Below are 23,643 nucleotides of genomic sequence, written 5' to 3' on the forward strand. Positions count from 1 at the left end.
GACATTTGAGTAGAAGTCTGCTGGATTATTCCAACCTAGATATTTGAAAAAGACCTTGAGTTCAAAATGTTTAATTCAAAGGATATTTTACTTTGGAGAAGTTGTGCATTTGTTTCCACATGAAGGGAGAGGTTGTGGGTTCATTCAGGGTTAAAAAAAATAAGGATTGTTCAAGACAGACCTCCTGAAATATCTCATAGGGACAGATGGCCCAGATGATCCAACGTTGCTGAGCACCACTGTTGCTGTTTCCTCTGAGTTCCACTTCCACAATAGTTTCAAGACTGCTGCTGAGATGATCCAGCCTCAAGAATACTCCAGCCAGGACTTGACCATAATCCTAAATGTTCTTTGTGTCCCCATAAGATTGTCAGCTCTTCCGATCATCAGGAAGCAGCCTAGGAAACAATGCCCCTTTCTCCCCACAATGGATTATGGATGGTTTGTCTTTGTTTAGTGTGTTGGTTACAAGTTATGGATAATGGTCAGGAAAACAGCTAAACAAAGGAAATTAGATTCAGTGTTTTTCTGAGATGAGGTTTCTCTACATAGCTTTGTAGCCTGTCCTGTCAGTAGCTCTGTAGACCAAGGTGGCCTTGATCTGAGAGATCTGCCTGCCCCTGCCTCCTGAATGTTGGATTAGAGGTGTGTGCCACCCTTTCAACCTCCCATTGGCAATGCTGACGTTTTTGTCAATTTAAGATAGGTATTCTACTTTGGGGTGGGGGATATAGAGCTTATTAGTGCGTGATGTAAGGAAAGGGGAAGGGAGAGAGAGGAAAGGAGAGAGGCAGCAGCCAATTTGCTGAAATGAGACTGTGAGAGAAAGAGAGAGAAAGAGAGAGAGAGATAAACTACTTATTCTTGAGCATGCCTTAAATCCCAGCAATAGGGAAGCAGAGGAAGGCTGATACTTACTTGTGAGTTTGAGATCAGCCTAGGCTTCACAGTGAGTTCCAATCCAGGAGGTGTTGGAATGCCATTTCATCCTAACATGTAGCAGACACAGGGAGGTGGATGTCTGAGTTGGAGGCCAACCTGGTCTACAGAGATTTCCATGACAACCAGAGTTCACAGTGAGTTCCAAACAGTCAGGGTTAATATCTTGTTTTGAAATAGAAAATGAAAAAAAAAATTGCATCTGTCGATTGATGCATGGAGCCTATAGTGTCCTCGAATTTGCAGAAAGCAGCCTGCTTTCATTCAGTGTCCATCTGACATTTAATTAGAAATCCTGCCCCCTGCAGTCTCACTAGATTCAGAAGAACTCAGGAAGCCATTCTGGTGCTCAAGAAGGGAACAGTTGTGGCACTGTTCTAGTGAGTTTCCTTCTCCAGAATGTGAATAATCGTTTCCATCTCTAGTCCTTTCCCTTTTAGTTGTATTTTTCTTTTTGCCTGTTGTCCTGTCCTCTTTCTTTGGAGAGACTACACACCACAGAGAGGTGAATCGTGGCTTTATTTCCAGCAGAAGGTGATCAAAATTGGTCAATGGAGATCTCAACAATCCCTCAGCACTGACTGCCCTGACAGCTCCCTGTGTGTGCAGAAGGACTTCCTAAGTGCATAGGCATTAATGGTATCTTTCTTTACCTGCTTCCCCAGGATCATTATTCCTGAAAACCAGTCACAATGAGAGTTCAAGCCCCACCAACACTCCAGCAGCTAGCGATAGAGAGCCTACTGAAGAAGGAGGCCGTGGCCATTTCTGCTCTGCCGGGCTTGCCCTGGTTGCTGTTCCCAGCAACATTTGAGGTGGCCTTCAGGAACAATCAGACCAACATCCTGCGGGCCATGGTGCCTGCCTGGCCATTGACATGCCTTCCTGTAGGAGCCCTGATGATGGAGGGCCCACACCTGGAGACTTGGAAAGCTCTGCTTGATGGACTAGATGTGTTGATTACAGAGGAGGCTTCCCCCAGGTAAGCAAGATCCAGCTCGATTGGAGGAGGCTCTGTGTGTACAAAGCAAGAACATGTGGGGCCAAGGACTATTTGGTCAAAGAGGGTTGAGAATTCTAATAGCATCTGCTTAGAGGATTTTAGAGGCTTTGGCCTGGTCTCAGCCGTCTTGGCAATAATAATGTGGAGAACACAAGAGAACAGCCCCTGACGAATCCCTCAAGGGTATTTGTCACTCTAAGCTCCAGATGGAATGAGGCTGGGATTAAGGGGAATGGAAGGACGTGGGACAGGGCTGAGGATGCCTCCCTGGTAAAGTTCCCTTTACACTGAGCATGAGGGCCTGGCCTTGATTCTATGCAAAGGAAAAAGCAAACTTTTGGAAGGGAGAGCTGAAGTGTGAGATGTGGATGAGAAGATTGTAATATGTGTGTTATTTGCTGAGATTGCTACCTGTTTCTCCCACAGCAGCGGGAAAATCAGAGTGCTGGATTTGGCAAGTAGGTATTTCGCTACCAGATGGAAAAACTGTGACTGGGAGTTTTCTCATCAGGTCACGAGACAGAAGAAGCAAGTGGAGACGTGTCCTTATTCTGGAGTAAAGAAATATTTAAACGTGGTAACTGACCTAAACTTTCTGCAGAGTGAGTACAAAGAATGTTACGCATACTTGTGGCAATGGGCCCAGCAGAGAAAAGGTTCTGTTCATTTATGCTGTCGACAGCTTGAGATTTTGTTTTCAGACTTTCTCATTGCCATAGACTTCTTAAAGTCTGTAGATCTCCACTGTGTAAGAAATCTGCAGTTGAGATATACATGGACATGGCTCCTTTTGGACTGTACCTGAGACAGATGAGAAACCTTCACACACTCAAATTGCACATTAGGACGAATTCAAGCATCAGTGAATCTGAACAGCTGGAAAAGGAGTGCATGAACAAATTGGTATCACAATTACCCAAACTCCACTGTCTCCAGCATCTCTATATCCACTATTCTAATGTTCTAGTTGGCAGCCTGGCTGATTGTCTCAGGTAAGGAACGATAAAGAGAGGTTCTGCAGACAAATAACCCACCTTTTGCTTATAGGTTAGGAGGTCCTTGAATGTCAGGTATGCACTATCAACCTTGTACATCCAAGGAGATGAGCTCTGTGCTAAGATACCTGTGACCAGGCCACCAGGATGCCAGTAATTGCTCATTAGAGAAAGGTTGTTGAGTGCATAGAAAGGGACTGAATTAGTGGAAAATATGTGACACCTGTATTGAAGTTGTGGGACCAGGACATGGCAGTGTTGAGGAAAGGATGTCAGGGGACCCTACAGGGAAACCGCTATGGTGTTGTTGAAGCTTGCTTGGGGTAGGTAGTCCTTACAGTCATCATATTTACTGCTCCTGAGAGGAAAATCACTGGTTTTTGTCCTGTGGCCTGAGCATGGCCCATGCTAGAGTTCTGTGATTTGTGAGCTGACCACAAAAGGGAGAGTCATGGGGGTTGACCTCTATCAGAATGAATGCGGGAGAAATACCAGCTGCTACATTGTCAGTTCTAACCATCCTCTTTCAACACCATTTGACAGAAATCTCATTCTCTCTCTAGGTGCACGAAGAAGCCCTTGGAGTCCCTGTCCATCACCTACTGTCTCATCATACAGAGAGACTTGGATTACCTGCCCCGATGCCTGAACCTTTCTGTGCTTAAACATCTCGACCTGTCTTGCACAATGTTTGACAGGTGTATAAAGCCACTTAGCGATCTCCTTGAGACAGTGAAAGGCACCTTGCAAACTCTGAACATGTTCAGATGTGGGCTGGGGGATTCTCATTTTCGTGCTTTGATGCCTGCCCTGAGTCAGTGCTCCCAGCTCCTTGAGATCAATTTCAGCTGGAATGAACTGTCTCTACCTGTCCTGAAGCAACTGCTTCACCACACGGCCAAGCTGAACAAGCTAACCAAAGAGAGATACCCTATCCCTCTGGACTGCTATGATGGATGCCGAGTGCCTCTTCACAGACTTGATGAAGTTGGTCCTGAGCTTCTGGATATACTCAGGTCCGAAAGACAGCTCAAGGCAGTCTCTTTTGGAACATTCGAGTGCCCTAAATGTCAGGTGAGCTTTGTCTATGACCTGAACGGCAGCCGTTACTGGGGAAATCCTGCGTCACCACGTTGCCGCGTGAGGCCGATGGAATACGGGCATGAACAATGGTTGAAATTCTTTGGTTTTATTGCACCTTGAGACTGCTCCCCACAGAGACCCCTACAAGGAGTAGCAGTGCCCTTCTGTCCACTGCACAAAATAAATGTGCTGTGATTCTGGGTTGCTGGTGTCAGAGCTTCATGGCACAGAGTCCACTCATTCCGGCATTATGTTTCTGTTTTTTCTTTCTCCATCCTACTCACCTATAAGTCTCAAAGTTGTATGGGCCATGAAATTCTTTGGGACACAGGGCACATGACTTGAGACCCTTCAGTCTAGTCGTCTGAATTCTAAGATTGCTACCCATTACCAGCAGGCCCATCTCATAAGCCTCATAGAAGTGGGGCCTTACTCTTCAAAGCTCCTCCCCTGTGGGTGTGGCTGGTGAGCTTCACAAAAACCTCCTTTACAGGGGCTGAGGAGATAGATGGCTCAATGGTTAAGAGCACTGACTGCTCCTCCAGAGGTCCTGAGTTCAATTCCCAGCAGCCACATGGTGGCTCAACTATCTGATCTGGTCCCCTCTTCTGGTGTGACAGGCAGAACACTGCATCATAATAATATACATAATAGTAATCTTAATCTTTTGTAAAAAAATATTCATTACTAGGGCATGCTTCATTTTAAGAAGTGTACTTTAACCTTACAATTTTGGTGTTGCTGTTCCTGATGCTACCCTATTCCCTTTGTATAATTTGGTGCCACATTTTTCTTAATCATACTTATTGTTAGAAGATGATGAATAGAAGTCCTACACTCATTCATCACAGGTGTTATGTGCTTATTTCCTAAAACACGACTGAAGAAATGTTCCAGGATACTACACATGCAAGTAATATTGGGTACCAAGTGATAACCAAGAGGGACAATGTCCTTGTATTTGACCCTTGCTAGAATTTCAAGGTGACATTATTTACAATACATCAACATTCAGAGACCTAATCTCACAGTGAGATGGGCACTTTGGAACCACAAAATATGTATTTCTTCATACAGCCAGAAGAGTTTGTGTATTTGCTAGGGAAGAGCACTTTCTTTAGCATATCCCCAGGTAGAGATGTCAAATGCCATTCAATAAGAGTCTTACATTCATCCATCTGCTGTGATCTGAACCCACGCTCAGTTGTTGCAGTTTTTTAGGTTCTCGACAGTGTCACACCCTGTTTCATGCCTGTATGCATGGCAGACAGTAATGTGTCCTTTTAAAAGGTGAATCTCCACATTCATTCTCCTTTGTCTCTCTCTCTCTCTCTCTCTCTCTCTCTCTCTCTCTCTCTCCTTCCCTCCCTCCATCTTCCTTTCTCTCCCTCTCCTTCTTCTGCAGCTCCTGTCCCCAGAGACTGGTCCCTTCCCTGCCCTTTTTCCTTCTATCAGTAAACTTAGTTAAACTCTGTCTGCATAACCCTTTAGTCTGTCCCTCACTTGCCTTGGGCTCTCACCTGCCACGAAGGCAAACACTCGTAAAATAAAAACAAGTGAATCCTAACAGACACACACACACACACACACAGAGAGAGAGAGAGAGAGAGAGAGAGAGAGAGAGAGAGAGAGAGAGAGGAGAGATATTCACGTCTTTAATCCCAGCACTCAGGAGGCAGAGGCAGGTGGACCTGCCTGGTCTACAAGAGCTAGTTCCAGGACAGGCTCCAATGCTACAGAGAAACCTGTCTCGACAAACCAAAACCGAACACAAAAAAGAAAAAACCGCCTGGGCATTGGTGGTGCACAACTTTAATTCCAGCACTCGGGAGGCAGAGGCATGTGGATCTTTGTGAGTTTGAGGCCAGCCTGGTCTACAAGTGCTAGTTCCAAGACAGGCTCCAAAGCTACAGAGAAACCCTGTCTCAAAAAAACCAAAAAAGAAAAAAAAAAGGAAAGAAAATCAAGCAAATAAAAAACAAAATTAAATAACAGCAACAACAACAAAAAAAAAATAGTACTGGGTTTAAACACCCAGTAAATAAGTTGGGAACAATCTACCTGTTATTAGATTTTTCAGAAGTCTGATCCAAGTTGTCAAAGGAAATCTGCACTGGCTTTTTATTCTTACCACCTCAAACCTGCAGTGACCCCCCAGCCCCACCCCAACTGTATGACACCTGCAGGGGACCCAATCAGAAAGACAAACTGTACGAGATACCGAGGGGAACATGGATGGAGAGCTAGCTGTCCACCCACAGCTAAGCCCTTCTGACTTGCACCAAATAGAGACGCTATCTGCTGTGCTCTATGTGCAGGAATGGGACAGCTAAGGATGACTGGGAAGCTACTGCAGTCCTAATGTCCCCCAGAATGACCCCTGCCAAACCAGCAGGTTCAGCTGCTGTGGGTGGACTGGAAAATGCCAGCGGGTGTGGTTTACAGCCTGAGTCCAGACCTCGAGAGGGTTTCCCCTTAAGGAGAAAGGAGCCAGCAGGAAGGAGGCCCAGATGGAAAGGTGCTCTGGCATCTCCAGGGTCTCCAGATGTGCCCTTGCTCAGCAACTGTGTGAGCCTGCTTGCATGCTAGTTTCTGTTTTGTTTTTTGTTCCAAATTCTAGCAAATAGGAGTCGCTAATACAGACATCTCTGAGATGGGACAATTTTCTGTATTCTGTCAATCATATTTTAGATAAATGCTGATTGATCAGTAGCCTGGTAGAAAGTATAGGCGGGACAACCAGACAGGAAGTAAGGCGGGTCAATGAGAACAGTAGAATTCAGGGAGGGAGAAAGCCCATTCCTTGGCAGTTGTGAGCCCACCACAGAAGAAGCAAAATGCAACTGCATCGCTGAAAAAGGTACAGAGCCATGTGGCTGGATAGACAAGAATAATGGGCAAATATAAGTTATAAGAGTTAATAAGAAGCCTGAGCTAATGGGCCAATCAATTTATAACTAATGTAGAACTCTGTGTGATTTCTTTGGAATTTAATGACTGTGGGAACTGGGCAGGACAGAAACTCCAACACAAGCAGGCCCTCATGTTACACATTTCCCTGGTAATTATGGATTTGCACACCAAGGGCATTTAATTATTCTGTCCTTTACAAACTCACTTATTTCTTTTTCTTTTTTTATAATTTTTTTACAAGTAATGGCAATTTTTATTTAGGTGTTCCATGTCCCTACACTTCCATTTTTTCATTTGTAAGATGGAAAGAGTCATGTTTACCTTTTTCTTTTTTTTATTTATTAAAAATTTCCACCTCCTCCCCTTCTTGCACTTCTCTCCCCTCCCCCTTCCGCTCCTTCTCCAGGTCAAAGAGCAGTCAGGGTTCCCTACCCTATGGGAAGTCCATGATCCTCCCCGTTCCCCCCAGGTCCAGGAAAGTGAGCATCCAAGTGAGTTAACCCAGACCCAAAAAGAGGAATATGGTATGTACTCACTCATAAGTGGATTCTGGCCATAAATAAAGGATGTTGAGCCTATAATTCGTGATCCTAGAGGCACTAAATAAGAAGATGAACCTAAAGAAAAACATATAGTTATCCTCCTGGATATTGGAAGTTGACAAAATTGCCAGGAAGGGGTTGGGAGCACGGAGTTAGAGGTGAGGTGGGGATAAAGCGAGATGAGGGGAGAGAAGGGAGAAGGTGAGGATGGGGAGAGCTTGTGGGAATGGGATGGGTTTTTTTTAGAAATTTTATTTATTTACTATGTATCCAGTGCTCTGCCTGCATGTATCCCTGCAGGCCAGAAAAGGGCACCAAATCTCATTACAGATGGTTGTGAGCCACCGTGTGGTGGCTGAGAATTGAACTCAGGACCTTTGGAAGAGCAGGTAGAGCTCTTAACCACGGAGCCAACTCTCCATCCCATAAAACATACATGTTGTTGTTGTCCTTTTGGGGGGGGGACAAGGTTTCTCTGTAGCTTTGATGCCTGTCCTGGAACTAGGTCTTCTAGATCAGGTTGGCCTGGAACTCACAGAGACTCACCTATTTCAAAGATAACTCCTCGGGGTCAATAATTCATCTGTTGTGTTGACTGTATTTTGCATAGTGCCCCGTGCTCAGTTCACACTAAAATGCCATCTGAGAAGCAAAGGTTCTGGGTTAAATTCTTAGAAATAAGTGACAAAATGCACCTGTGGAAAAGGTGGGGGTGAGCGAGCTAGAGCCCGACAAACAATAGATATGATGTGTCCATTAACTGTGCGCCCAAAGTCCAGAGGTCAAGGTTTGTGGAATCACCTTCTTGAGTTTGTGCACTTCCTCTGTACCCAGCACAGCAAGATAATGTTCCTTTTAAAAATGATTTTCTGGAGCTTGGTGAGGTGGCTCCTGCCTTAAACCACCACACTCTGGAGGCTGGTGAGTCTCTGTGAGGTCCAGACCTGTCAGGGCTGTTTACACACAGAAACCATGCCATAAAATTGATTGATAGATAAATGATAGATAGATAGATAGATAGATAGATAGATAGATAGATAGATAGATAGATGACAGATAAAATGACTTTCCTTTCTATTATTTTGAATTTGAGCTGGGGAATATTTGAATTCCATGTATATAAATGAAGCTCAGTGCAGTCTTGGGAGTCAGCACTTTTCTCTTCTTCCATCAGGTGGGTGTTGCAGATCCAACTCAGGTCTTCAGGCTTGGCTCTAAGGCCCTCGTTTACTTGGTGGACCCTTACCCATCTCACCAACCCTACACTGTCCCAGGGATTGGATTTAGGGTCTCACAGGTGGGGCAAATGCTCTGCCATTGAGCTACGATCCCAGAAACCCTTTCTGTTTAAATTTTAGACAGGGTCTCATTAAGTTCCCTGAGATGGCATTTTAGATTTATATCCTGACTCAGTCTCCAAAGCATCTGTGATCACAGACTTGCACTAACAGATGCAGCTCTTCTTTTTATGGGGTACCGGCATGCAAAATCTCTGTTCTGCCACTGCTTCACCCCAGCCTCTTAGTCTATCTATCTTTTTAAATTCATCTCTTTTTTATTTATTTCACATACCAATCAGTTTCCCCTCCCTCTCCTCCTTCCGTTCCCTCCACACACATCCCTCCTATCACCCACCCAATCCAATCATCCTCTGTCCCCATTTAGATGGGGTAAAGTCATCCATGGGAATCAACAAAGCATGGCATATCAGGTTGAGGCAGGACTAAGCTCTATCCCCCGTCCCCCACTCCCCATCAAGAATGAACAAGGCATCCCACCATAGGGAATAGGTTCTAAAGAGCCAGCTCATGCATCAGGGACAGGACCTGGTTCCACTGCAAGAAGCTCCATAAAGACCAAGCTACACAACTGTCATCCAGATGCAGAAGGCCTAGGTCGGTCCATGCTGGCCCCCCAGCTCTCCATGCACAGTCTGTGAGCTCCCATAAACTCAGGTCAGCCATCTCTGTGAGTTTTCCCATCAGGATCTTGATACTCCCCCGCCCCCACACACACAACTATTCATAATCCCTCCACCCTTTCTTAAACTGGATTCCTGGAGGTCAGTCCAGGGAACACAGTTAATGTATCTATTTTTTTTAAAAAAAAAAATTCATTTATTGAGACAAGTTTTCTCTGTTGCATTGGAGCCTGGAACTCGTTTTGTAGCACTAGCTGGCCTCAGACTCACAAGGATCTACCTGCCTCTGCCTCCCAAGAGCTGGGATTAAAGGCATATGCCACCAATGCCTGGCTTTTTTTTAATCTTAGTTCTATTTTACGTGCATTGGTATTTCGCCTGCATGTATGACTGTGTGAAGTTGTCAGATCTTAGAGTTAGAGACAGTTGTGAGCTGCCATGTGGGTGCTAGGAATTGAACCTAGGTCCTCTAGAAGAGCAGTTAGTGTTCCTAACTACTGACATAACTATCCAGCCCCTAAAGTATATATTTTTTCTTTTAATTTTTTTGTTTGTTTGTTTTTCATGACAGCATTTCTCTGTTGCTTTGGAGCCTGAAGCTTGATCTGTAGCCAGGGCTGGCCTTGAACTCAGATCCACCTGCTTCTGCCTCCCAAGTACTGGGATTATAGGCATGTGACTTTGCATGGCGCATGTGCCACCATAGGTTTTTTTGAGACAAGGTTTCTCTAGCTTTGGAGCCTGTCCTGGAACTAGCTCTTGTAGACCAGGCTGGCCTCAAACTCACAGATATTCATTCACTTGCCTCTGCCTCCCGAGTGCTGAGATTAAAGGCTGGTGCCACCACCGTCCAGTGATATTCAATTCTTAAGCTGGACTTTGGTAATGGGCCCCAAGAGGAAGAGGTGGCTAAACAAAGGAATAGACCTTGAGGATTAGTTTCAGGAGTGAAATCTAAGGGTTTTTAGAAGGCAGAGGGAATCAGGGAGAAGAACAACGCCTGCCAGAGCCAGATGCTGAAGTGGGCTAGTGTTCCTTTACTAAAGTTTGTTTCTTTATTTTTTGCTTTTTTTTCTTCAGAGGCAGACCATCTTGGAATCTAGGCCTTGGGACCTTATAAATTGCTCTTGTTAATGACCCTTAACTCCTAATATTCCTGTGTAGTGAGGGGCTGCAGGCAGGCCTGCTTTTCATCCCACCTGGCTCCCACATGGCTAGCTTAGCCCCAGAAATAATAACACATAAGTTGTATTCATTTAAATACTGCCTGGCCCATTATCTCTAGAGAGTTAGTTACTGACTAACTCTCATATCTTGATATTAACCCATTTTCTAGTAATCTGTGTAGCACTACGAGGTGGTGGCTTACCGGAAAAGATTCAGCATGTCTGACCTGGTGGCTGGCTCCATGGCTTCTGCCCCATTGCCCTCTTCCCAGCATTCTGTTCTGTTTACTCCACCTACCTAATTTTCTGTCCTATCAAGGGGCCAAGGCAGTCTCTTTATTGACCAATGAAAATAACACAATAGACAGATAACCCTCCTCCATCATTCCTGCCTATATGTAATGATCACGTTCTAAAGCAATCCGGGATACCTGACCCTGGGAAAGGCAATTACAGCAGAATTAAACCAAATAAGACACAGCAGGGCCCTAGTTGAGGGAGCCTAACATGGCAAAGCCCAGCAGTCTGAGGAGCCACAAATAGTGACCTGCACTCAGGTGAACAGGATCTGTGATGTGGGCTCTGGAAGGGAGTTTAAGAAAAGTCATAAAGAGTAGGTCAGTAGTGGGACAGGCCTTTATTCCAGCACTCGGGAGGCAGAGGCAGGTGGATCTCTGTGAGTTCGAGGCTAGCCCAGTCTAAAAAGCAAGTTTCAGGACACAAAACAAAGCCAGCATCAATACACACAGAAACCCTGTCTTGGAAAAGAGAAAAACAGGGATAGTCAGAGTGAAGAAAAGTCAGGGAGTTTATTAAGATTAGGGGAGTATACTCTTATGACATTGATTGATTGATTTTATATGCATGAGGGCTTTGCCTGCGTGAAGTTGTTTAAACTTCGGGGCACAGGGCTACCTGGCCACACATAATGGGGCCTAGGTCATGTGGGGCCCAGTGGAGCCTGGCCATTCACGGGGCTCAGGCCTCACAGCTACCACAGCAGGCAAGACAGGGTTCAATTAAAAGTCATAAGCTAACCCCACCCAGAAAGAGATAACATCTAATGGGAAGTTCCTGACAATCCAACCATTAAATAAGATGAGATAAGACCACCAGATGTGCCCGAGCCCAGGACTCACCCTATTCTCCTTTTGCCAAGACCCCTAGACAAATGTCAGCCAATCAGGGTCCTGAACCCTAGAAACTCTGTCAACCCAACATCTACTATGATAAAAACCCTACCCTGACTGGGCTTGGCACCCTCCGCTCTCAACCACTGCATCAGACAGATGGAGAGTCCAAGCTTCAGCTTGAATAAAGAAAGGCTCCTTGCTTTGACATGCAAGACTCGGTCCTCTAGTTAGTTTTTAGGGGACTCTGTGATCTTGGCATAACATAAACCATGTGTGTGCCAGGTGCCTCCAGAAACACTGGATTCCCTACAACTGGCATTAGAGATGATTATGAACCACCATGTTGGTGTTGGGCATGGAACTCTGTAAGAGCAGCAAGTGTTCCTACCACTGAGGGCTCTCTCCAGGCCTTAGTGTAGATATCTTTACAGTCCCTATGGGAGCCTGAGGCTTTCTTAGAATCATTGTTCAAAGGTTTGATTTACAATAAACTGCAAATATTAAGCAAAATTTACAAATAAAGTTTGGGCTGAGCATGGTGGCAAACAACTTTAACCCCACCAATTACTTGGGAGTCAGAGGCAGGCAGATATTTCTGAGTTCAAGGCCAACCTGGTCCATACAGTGAGTGAAAAGTTGTGGCCCCGATAAACCTCTCCACTGATGCAATAATCGAAATTAGACCAAATCAGTCTGAATTAGAAAAAGCCCAGGTTTAATGGATACCAGAACTCCCAGGTGGAATTCCAGCCCCCAAAAAGGAAATGGAGAAGGAAGGTGGAAAAACCAAAACCTTGTGTTCATTCTCTGGGTGTAGTTTAAATACCCTGAGAGAATGGTCTTGAGCCTCTCAGAAGAGGGGTTATTTTTTGGTGGCTTTCTTGGAGGTGGAGTCTGGAGTGAGGCAACTCCCAGGAGATGGGGCTTGGGATGGAACTTTCCACCCAAACATTCCAGACTCCTTTGATATAGGGATGTCAGGGGCTGAGGTGAAGCTTTAACCCAAACAGGGAGTTACAGGAAAGCCATAGATAAACAGTGAGTCTATGTTACAAAAAATTAAGTTTGAATTTGAAGATGACTCATAGGCTAAGAGTGCTTTTTGGTAAAATAATTTCCAATACATTTTTTCTTTCTCTTCTTCTTCTTCTTCTTCTTCTTCTTCTTCTTCTTCTTCTTCTCTTCTTTGTTTTTTTTTTTGAGACAGGTTTTCTTTGTAGTTTTGGAGCCTGTCCTGGAACTCACTCTGTAGATCAGGCTGGCCTCAAACTCACAGAGATCTGCCTGCCTCTACTTCCAGAATGCTGTGATTAAAGGCGTGTATAACCACTACCCAGCAACTTTCAACATTTCTAACATTTGTGTAGGTATATTTTAACTAACCAAAACTGTGAGGAAAAATATAAAGTTTATTTATAAACTCCAACTTAGTATTTCCTCTTACCTAAGATGCTGTGGATGCTGAACCTGGATTTGCTGTTCTTGCTGACTTTGTGGTAGAATTCTGCTTGTTACTGGATAAGAAAGTTCAAGCAAAGATCTAGCCACTTCAGTACTGCCTGAGTATATGCAGTTGGTACACCATGATGGTGGTGTGTAGAAGGAGTGGTGGGCCGCTTCCCGCCGCCCGCCTCCCAGCTAGCTTTTCCCCTGAAATAATTACACAGAAACTGTATTCTTTTAAAGACTGCTTGGCCCATTATCTGTAGCCTCTTATTAACTAACTCTTACATATTGATCTAACCCATTTCTAATAATCTGTGTAGCACCACGAGGTGGTGGCTTACCAGGAGGATTCTAACCTGCAGCTGTCTCGGAGAGGAGAGTTATGGCGACTACCTCATTGTCTTCTTCCCAGCATTCTGTTCTGTTTACTCCACCTATCTAAGCTGCTGTCCTATCAAAAGCCAAGGCAGTTTCTTTATTAACCAATGAAAGTAACACATAGACAGTTAAGCCTCCTCCATCAGTGGTGGTGGTCTGCTGGAACTCCTGAAGAGCTTCTGGTCCCTTAGAAACCAGTGAGTCCAGAAATCCCTTCATCCTGTGTTGGGGGACAGTCCTCACCTTCACTCAGATGTACACTTCAAATGAAATGGTATTGTCCAGAGAATTATTCACATTTAGGGTTCCTAAAATTAAAGAACGGTACTCAACTTCATATGGCAAAAAAAAAAAACAGGATAACCAAACAATCCTGTACAATAAAAAAACTTCTGGAGGCATCACAATCCCTGACTTCAACCTCTACTACAGAGCTACAGTACTGAAAACAGCCTGGTATTGGCACAAGAACAGACAGGAGAACCGATGGAACTGAATAGAAGACCCGAATATCAATACATCCATCTTCGAATACCTGACATTTGATAAATAAGCAAAAAATATCAAATGGAAAAAAAGAAAGCCTATTTAACAAGTGGTGCTGGCATAACTGGATATCAACATTAGAAGAATGAAAATAGACCCATATCTCTTACCATGCACAAAACTCAAGTCCAAATGGATCAAAGACCTCAACAGAAAGCCAGGCACACTGAATCATATAGAAGAGAAAGTGGGAAGTACCCTTGAAAGCACTGGCACAGGGAACCACAGGTTTTGACTGGGAGGGTGGGGCGACAAAGGGGAGGGTTCTGTGGAAAGGTGTATAAGGGTCAGAGCTGTCCAAAAGCCCCGAGGCTTGGATCCTGGAGTTCCTTGGAGTCACTGCCTACCCCTTCTGGAAACTGGGGATCTGTTGTCAGTGTTCAGAACAGTTAAGCCCCTTAGCTCCATCAAGACACCCTATCTCACCCAGCAGAGCCTAGAGTTGGGTTCACCTCCACAGTCACTTACATCTCTTATAGTTTGCTGATTTTTTTGAGATAAGGATTTCCTACTTAACCCTGTTTGCCCTGCAAGAGATTTTGCTAGATAACAAACAGCCAGGGACTTTTGTTTCTACCAAAGTCATTACTTGAGTCAGTTTGTGTATTCTGTTCTGGGTGACCTTGTGTAGCACGTCATGCCTGCCCATCTACACTCTTCCCTGCTACCACACAGTTCATGAAGCAGGCAAGGGACTGGAGAGTGAAATACACAAAGACTCACAGACAGAGACACAGGTCATCGTTGATTCCAGAATGCCCCCCAAAATGCCCTTTTATTGTGTCCAGGGGCAGCTTATATAGGGATAGCCATGCCCCAGTCAAACCCACCAGAAACCACTCCCTTACCATCAGCATCTTCTAAGGGTTTCCTGCTAAGAGAAGCTGTAAGCTGTCTCAGAGCAGAGGAAACAAGTTGTTTACAAGAAATTCAGGATCTGGGGGTTCACAGCTTCCAACTACCTTGAACTCCAGGAAGTTTTGGGGACTGGAGATTGCAGATGTGTGTCATTCAAAATGCTTTGATGGGCGTTCGTTGAAAATCATCTTCAGCTTTGGCTGTAGCCGGAGGTGAGATTCGGCGCCCAGAGCCACAGGGGCCTCAGCTCACCACCTGCTGCCCCAGTGTGGGAGGGTGAAACCCAGGCCCCTACATTCCTGAAAAAAAAAATGCTTTGAATGACTTCTTCAAAATGACGACTTCTTCTTCTTCTTCTTCTTCTTCTTCTTCTTCTTCTTCTTCTTCTTCTTCTTCTTCTTCTTCTTCTTCTTCTTCTCCTTCTCCTTCCTCTTCTTTTTCTCTCTCTCTCTTTTTTCTTTTTTGGTTTTTCAATACAAGACAGGGTTTCTCTGTAGCCCTAGCTGTCCTGGAACTCTCTCTGTAGACCAGGCAGTCTTGAACTCATAGGAATTCACTTCAAGTGCTGGAAATAAAGGCATGTGCCACCAATGTCCAGCTTGTGCTGATCTTTAGTTTTATTTCCACCAGGTATGGTTCTGTACATCTTTAACTTCAACATTTGGGAGGCAGAAGCAATCTCTCTGAATTCCTGGCCAGCCTGGTCTACAGAATGAGTTCCAGGACTGCAGGGTGACATCCTGTAATCAAACAGCAATAACAAGAAGCTCTTCTCTGCTAGTTGATTCATGGTCCCATCATGGAGACTAGGATGTACTCAATCTGGCAGGAAGCATTCTGCTTCTCTTGTCTCAGTGTTCAAATTAAAATTGAGAAGCATCATTTTACACTTAATTTAAGATTTTATGCTTTTTGTTATTGTCTTCCATTAGTTTCTAGAGACCTCAGGTACGATGTTCTAGAACTCTAGAAGTAACCAACCATAACATTGAACTAGTGAGTTTCCTGACTGTAGCATCTAAATTATCATCTCCATCTTAAAGTCCTGTCTTTCCCAATGTTGTACAGTTGCAGACCACGCTAATGATACTGAATCTTTACTTTTTCTATTGAGTCTTTCTTTCCCACCCTGTCCATCTCTGGAGCCCAGAGTACAAGCTTGCAGCCCTTCTGCCTCCTTCGCTGAAACATCAGCACAGGTGACAACTGGCAATTAAAATCAATAACTAATGATGCCCATTTCACAAATGCTTTCAATTGTTTCAGGAAGGGTCATCTAGGTGAATGGAGACTCAGAAGCTGGGAAACTGGGTGTTTCCTTTGCTTCTTTGAGATCATGGAGAACCAATCACCTGGACTGATTCTTTGCTTCCTGTGGACTGTTTCTCCCTGTGGACTGTTTCTCAGTGTGAGTGGATTCAACTGCACTGTGGTTAGAATTCGACAGGGTATTTGGGAAAGAACATTCTATTGACAGGCTTCACACCACAGACAGAAGGATGACTTTAAAGCCAACAGATGGTGATCAAAATGTGTAAACTTAGACCCCCACCTTCACCTGTCAGGAGTGTTTAATCGTGAGCTATTGTGGCCATGATGCAATTAAAGTTTATGGCAATTGATGATTCAGATGTCAACCCTCTTGAGAAGTTACTCTCAGATGGAGGAACCTGCCTGGCAGAGCCGGCAATAGCACTGACTCTGACAACTCTGAATTGCTTTCATCTGTAATTATGTTTTGTAATAGCAGATTTAATATCTTCCCATTAGCATGCATTTTCGTGTAATATGTACATGTAATCTCATGATTACATCTCAAACTTATGGGCACACAACTTTCTGGAATGTCAAAAGATGACCTCTCTCTCTACTATATTCTCCACATTATGGTAAGAAACTCGAAAGTCTTTTCCTATCATTAGCCTTACCGACAGAGGAAGTTGGTCAGACACATGTCCTTCTGGACAGATCACAAATGGAACTTTTGCAGATTTACTTATGAAATCACAGGTCTCTGGCCTTGTTGGATCTAAGCCCTTCAAACAATTTATTTCTCTTTCCTTCTTTCTTTTTTTTAATTTCCTTCTTTCTCTTTTTCTTTGGGTCTTCTCTTTGGTTCAACTGCTTACTGCAAATTATAAGCTTCAGTGATTTGGGATTCCCCTCAGTATGCTGTGAATACTATTGGTTAATAAAAAAACTTTCTTGGGCCTACACAAGGAATATAGGTAATCAGGGAAAACTAAGCTTAATTCTGGGAGAAAGATGGGTAGAGTAAGAGGGAGGAACCATGTAGCCCTGCCAGAGACAGATGCCACAGCCACATGGCAATACACTGATTAATAGAAATGGGTTAGATTAATGTGTAATAGTTAGCCAATAAGAAGCTAGAGCTAATGGGCCAAGCTGTGATTTAAATAATATAGTTTCTGTGTGATTATTTCAGTTCTGGGCAGCAGGGATGAACAAGCAACCCCTTTCCAACAATTGAGATGCAAAAGGCCCTCGTATCTTGCAACAATTGGCAAATATGCTAATATATCAAGGACCACAGCTTCCTCTGGTTGTTTACATAGGTTGCCTGGTTACCTGATACTTTATATGCATGCTGGGAGAAAGTGGCATGCTGTGTAAAAAGATAATTCTCACCTCACTCATGATTTTATTGAATATGAACTCTTTTTTTCTTTACCTAACCACATAAAAATGTAACATAGTACACTAGTCTCCCCCTCTAGAATTCCCTGATGATTTAATCTCTTTCTTAATGAACTTTTCTCTCCCTTAAGGACTTCATGGGATCTTTCCAAAGCTACTCCCACATTAGCTGATAGCCACGGATTTGTGTGTGTTTGCAAATTCTTATCAGTCCTTTATGGTGCTAAAGAAGTTCAGTCCTAGACCCCATTAGGATTGGGGAATTGTTGGTTATAAGTTGGTTATAACTTGGAACATTTATAACAAAGAAGAACAATAAAGAGACATGGACAGAAAGAATGTACTGTGAGGAGATTTTTTTTTCTTTTAGTTCTTTTCAACTATTGAGGAGTCTTTCTTTTGAAGCCAGAGAAAAAATCTTCAGGGCTAAACCTTTAAGGGACTCAATATCTTCTTTTTTCTCTAAATAAAAAGCAAATCTTTGTTGTTCAAAAGGCAGAGAGAACATTCAAATTAACAAAATCAGAAATGAAAGGGGGCATAATAATAGACACTGAGGAAATCCAGAGAATCATTATGTCATACTGCAAAAACCTGACTCCACAAAATTGAAAAAGTTAAAAGAAAAGGACAATGTTCTGGATTGATACCAGATAGAAAAATTAAATAAAGACCGGGTGAATGATTTAAAGAGACCTATAAACTGCAAGGAAATATAGGCTGTCACCAAAAGCCTCCCAACCAAAAAAAGCCCAGCTCGGATGGTTTTAACACAGAATTCTACCAGAACTTCCAAGAAGAGCTAATACCTGTAATCCTTAAAATGGTCCACAGAATAGGAACAGAAGTAACATTGCCAACCTCTTTTTCTGATGTTACTGTTACCCTGACACTGAAGCCACACAAAGATTCAACTAAGAAAGAGAGTTACAGACCAATCTCACTCATGAACATTGCTTTAAAAATACTCAATAAAATACTGCAAACTGAATCTAAGAAATCATCAAAAAAGTCATCCACCATGATCAAGCTTGTTTCATCCTAGAAATGCAGGAATGGTTCAATATACAAAAAGCTATCAATGTAATCCATTATATAAATAAAATGAAACAACCATACAATCATCTCATTAGATGCTTATAAAGCATTTGACAAAATCCAACAAATCTTCATGATAAAGGTCTTGGAGAGAGAGGGATACAAGGAGCATACCTAAACATAGTAAAAGCCACATACAGCAGGCCAACAGCCAACATCAAATTAAATGGAGAGAAACTCGAACTGATTCCACTAAAATCAGGAATAAGACAATACTGCTGTAGGAAGTCCTACAGCCAATAACCAAAAGTGGCCACTGGGGCTTGGCCACTTTTACTATTCATACCAATGTAAAGCATGTGTCCACTCTCTTTATCAGCTGTAGGATTTGATTACTGTTCCCCGTTCCAGCAGAGGATATTGATTTGTGGGTCTACTCCTCAATAAATAACCATCTACTCTTCTCAATTGTTGTAGAAAGGGGCTGCAGGCAGGCCTGTTTTTCATCCTGCCCGGCTCCCGCACAGCTAGCTTAGCCCCAGAAATAATAACACACAAATTGTATTCATTTAAGCACTGCCTGGCCCATTATCTCTAGAGAGTTAGTTACTGACTAACTCTCATATCTTGATATTAACCCATTTTTATTAATCTGTATCACACCACGAGGTGTGGCTTACCGGGAAAGATTCAGCATGTCTGACCTGGTGGCTGGCTCCATGGCATCTGGCTCATTGCCCTCTTCCCAGCATCCTATTCTGTTTACTCCGCCTACCTAATTTTCTGTCCTATCAAAGGGCCAAGGCAGTCTCTTTATTGACCAAAGAAAATAACACAATAGACAGATAACTCTCCTCCATCATTTCCCCTTTTTCTGTTTAAACAAAAAAGAAAGGCTTTCATTTTAACATAGTAAAATTACACATAACAAAACAGTTATGAAGCAAGAATTACAGTCACAATATTTATAACTATATCTTTATCATAATAATGGAAAACTATAACTGTGACGATCTATTCTTCAACTCCAAAGACTCCAGAAGGATATATTACCTAAGTAAACAAGAAGTAAGCAACTTCCAAAACTCTAGAAATGACAGAGACATCTCGCTGCCTGGCACAGTCACCCAAAGTTCCTCTGTATCGTTGGGGCACCCATCTTCAGCCTTCAGGCCCATAATATCCAGAGACATTTCCATGAAGCAGGAAATTTCAAAGGCAGTTCAGTCACTATCTGTTGTGTCCTGCAGAATGTCTCGCAGACTCTTTCATGAATCAAGAACCTCGAAAGATCATCTCACCCTTAGGCAAGTTCAGCAGTCCTCTCTCTGTGGGTTCTCTGTGTCCAGTTTATACAACAGTCCAGGCAAGAGCAGTTTCTTGCCCAAATGGCTAACCAACTCCATAAGGAGCCTCTTCGATGCCCATCTTCCTCTTGAAGTAGATTGGTGCTGCCAGGAGCAGACGTGTCTCATTGTCATGAAAAGTCCTAAGTTATTAAAACATTAAATGCCATGCTCTGTAGTCTTTGAAAGATATGAATGTCTATCTGAAATATATCTGTGCACTTCTAGAAAATCAGACTAACATTACTACAAGCTTGACTATTATCGATATTATCCATTAACAGCCTATATTTTCTAATTATACATTACATTTTTAAAATGAACTACACAATCACAATACATCAGTCAAGATCAGAAATATATATACATATAACAAAATTGACCTTAAAATCCATACCAATGAAATTATTCATAACTATATCATATCCCCCTTTAAATGTAAAAGAACATTTATAAACAATATTTGGGAATATGAACGTAGTTATTTCTCTCCAAACTTCTTCCTGCTGTATAGGGGCGCAGTTAATCAGGTCTTTCATGGTATAACCTGTCTGCCAGGTTCATCTCAGTCGGCAGTTGAGTGAAGAAATTTTTTGAGGGTGTTCACAGAAACCTTTCAGGAGGGCGTGGTCTATCATACCACATTGGGATAGAAGCAATCCACAGGGTCTCATCCTCTGTGAAAACAAAAGAAGGACCTCCTTCCCAAAGCATCATATTCTTAGACCCAAATTCTGAAGTCAAGGTATTTTCAAAATATCTATCTTGGATTAATTTCTGCAGCATTTATAAGTAAATGTTTTTTGGCGACTGTTGCTCCTTCCTCAGCATTCAAACAATTAAAAGAGAGCATAATAGCATACAATATCAAGATTCTCTGTGTATTTTCCATCTTTATGATGGCTTTATTTTAACCTCTATTTCTTTTATTTTTACTTTTACTTTTTGAGACTGGTTCTCTGTATATCTTTGTCCTGGAATAACTCTGTAGACCAGGCTGTCCTTGAACTCAGAGACCCTACCGTCACTGAGAGAACTCAGAGAACCTCCCCAGCACTGGGATTAAAGGTGTGTGCTACCACACCTTGAACTCACAGAGATCTGTCTCTGCCTCCCAGGCATTGGGATTAAAGGCGTGTACTACCACACCTTGAGGTCACAGAGGTCAATCTCTACCTCTGTCTCTTGAAGTCACAGAGGTCAACATGCCTCTGACTCCCAGGCATTGGGGTTAAAGGTGTGTACCACCACACCCTATATCTCCCTTTCTTTTTTATTTTTAATGACTTTAACCTTTTAACCTGCATATATTTTTAACTCATAGTAAACCATTTAGAGGTTTTCTTCCTCTTTGAATCTCTTTTTACTGTATATCTCTCTTTTTCTGACCACATGAGTCTAAAACCGTGGCTTTGACGGCTAGATCCAGTCCATTTCTTAGCTTTCCAGACTCATGGTAGAGGTACCACTGGAGCCTTTTACTGCCACAACTCTATGGCATTTCAAGGTCCATGCCAGCAAGCAAGCTGGAGCATTCTGCTCACAGACCACACTCAGTCAGACTGCCTGCCTGAAAGAGTCAGAGATTGCCCTGGCAGGACAGTCCAGAAAGCCGGCATTTTAAAACAGCACAGCCTTTTTTCCTGCTACGGCTGAAAACCGAAAAGCATGCGTTCAGCTTTTGATCAACACCCATAAGTGTTTCGTGGCAGGACCTCTTAAAGGAGCTACAAAGTTTTGCAGTTAAAGCTGAGTCAGGAAGCCTCTCTTAGATGAGAGCACTTGCTTGCCTCTAGCAAGCAGAGTAGAACCAAGAAATTGCTGCCACCAAGAAAACATGCTTTACTCTATTCTTTCTCAAACTTTCTCAGGCTTTCTGTGGATGCAGTTATCCACGTGAGCGCCATATGTAGTGAGGGGCTGCGGGCAGGCCTGCTTTTCATCCTGCCCGGCTCCCGCACAGCTAGCTTAGCCCCAGAAATAATAACACACAAATTGTAATCATTTAAGCACTGCCTGGCCCATTATCTCTAGAGAGTTAGTTACTGACTAACTCTCATATCTTGATATTAACCCATTTCTATTAATCTGTATCACACCACGAGGTGTGGCTTACCGGGAAAGATTCAGCATGTCTGACCTGGTGGCTGGCTCCATGGCATCTGGCTCATTGCCCTCTTCCCAGCATTCTATTCTGTTTACTCCGCCTACCTAATTTTCTGTCCTATCAAAGGGCCAAGGCAGTCTCTTTATTGACCAATGAAAATAACACAATAGACAGATAACCCTCCTCCATCAAATTCTGAGCTAATGTAGAATTAATTTTAAGCTTCCATCTTCATCTGGCACACATGTGGATTCAGACTCTAAACCAAGGTGGATGGCCTAAAGGCCTAGCCAGTCCATGGCCCAGAAATTCTCCAAACCCTGCCCACTTGGCTTGCTTTTACTTAACGCAGTTTTTTGTAGAACTCCCACCACAGTGGAGCTTACTGAGTGTGGTAACTTGAAAATTTCCCAAGCACACACACAATTGCTGTGTTCCCTGGTGCAGTTCCCTGGCAGGGTTCCTTGCTACATGGGGATTTCTGATGCTTCCGGTTTGTACTCCCTGCCCGTGAGTTCTGGGTTTCTTGCTCCATGTATGGAATTGATTTAATTGCTTTTAATTAGTCAATCAAAGTATACTTCTCAGAATTTAACCAGTACCAAGGCAGGAAACTAAAGCGGCTCAGGACCATTCCTGTCGCCACAAGTTGCATTGTTCCTAGTCACAACTCTGCAACCAAGACATCTCCTGGATAATAAAGTCTACAATTTACCAGATCACATAACAGGTAATTAATACATCAGTATGGCAGACTACATTAATAGTGAAACATTTAGTAACTTTTTTTGCTAAAACTCTAGATTTTATATTGCAAGGCTTATATCATTATGGTGATACTTCAATTTATTGGCTATTGGGACTCAGGTTTTTCCTTCATATTCTATCATTAAGAAAGAATATGGCACTTCTAAGAAGTTTATATTCTTAGGAATGATACAGTCTTTATAGACTAATAATGTACAGCTAGTTGACAGGATTAATACCATCAAAAATCAGAAGTTACCTGAAAAAATTAATACTAATAAAATTGACATTAATTTAGCATACAAAACTGAATCCATATCTAAGAGTACTGAGAGATTATCTGAAAGAATTCATACTGTTGAATTTGACAATCAAAATTTGTTAAAAATTTATTATAGGTCCCAGGAGATGTCATCAAGCGATGGGCCCACACTTCAGAAGACAGAGCATCTTATTGAAGTGAAATGTTAATTAGGACAGGAATTCTTGGAATGCAGCAGCAAGCAGAGGGTTTGGGCAGTGGGGAATCTGAAGCATTATATTAAGGTATTACTCTGTGAGCAAAATATAGAATTAGATCCTTCACTCTGAAGAGAAACTAATAGCTACTGCTTTTACAAAGCCTGGAAGTTTCACAGTTTCTTTCTGTGAACCACCAGCCACCTCTGCAACTATTTTCACCTTGGACAACTGAAATTCACAACCATTGAATTATTAGCTTGGCTCTTATCTCTTCCTTCAATCCCTGGCATCTATTATCCTCCTTCTGTCACTATAAGCATGACTGTTGCGTGTGAGTATACTAATACACTAACTGTCCCTTC

The 23,643-nt window shown here is 42.9% G+C and overlaps 1 protein-coding gene and 1 non-coding gene across 2 annotated transcripts; both read left to right on the plus strand.

The window, feature by feature from the left end:
- Positions 1 to 1,631: 1,631 nt before the first annotated feature.
- LOC146894084 (oogenesin-1-like) lies at positions 1,632 to 6,609 on the plus strand. The gene is made up of 4 exons (XM_087906761.1): positions 1,632 to 1,921; positions 2,662 to 2,934; positions 3,501 to 4,109; positions 6,339 to 6,609. Exons 1-4 carry the CDS (start codon positions 1,632 to 1,634, stop codon positions 6,607 to 6,609), a joined length of 1,443 nt encoding a protein of 480 aa, XP_087762887.1.
- Positions 6,610 to 15,095: 8,486 nt separating this feature from the next.
- On the plus strand, positions 15,096 to 15,222 carry LOC125395284 (small nucleolar RNA ACA64). The gene has a single exon (XR_007230516.3). It is a non-coding gene; the product is annotated as a small nucleolar RNA ACA64 (small nucleolar RNA).
- The last annotated feature ends 8,421 nt before the right edge of the window (positions 15,223 to 23,643 follow it).

This window comes from Myodes glareolus, chromosome 6, assembly GCF_982192425.1.
Source record: "Myodes glareolus chromosome 6, mMyoGla1.1, whole genome shotgun sequence".
NCBI classification, from domain to species: domain Eukaryota; kingdom Metazoa; phylum Chordata; class Mammalia; order Rodentia; family Cricetidae; genus Myodes; species Myodes glareolus.

Coding starts and splice junctions, on each gene's coding strand:
- LOC146894084 (XM_087906761.1), top strand. CDS start 1,632: ATGAGAGTTCAAGCCCCACCAACACTCCAGCAGCTAGCGATAGAGAGC. Junction 1,922..2,661: donor ACAGAGGAGGCTTCCCCCAG/GTAAGCAAGATC, acceptor TCATTGCCATAG/ACTTCTTAAAGTCTGTAGAT. Junction 4,110..6,338: donor GAATACGGGCATGAACAATG/GTTGAAATTCTT, acceptor CTCTATGTGCAG/GAATGGGACAGCTAAGGATG.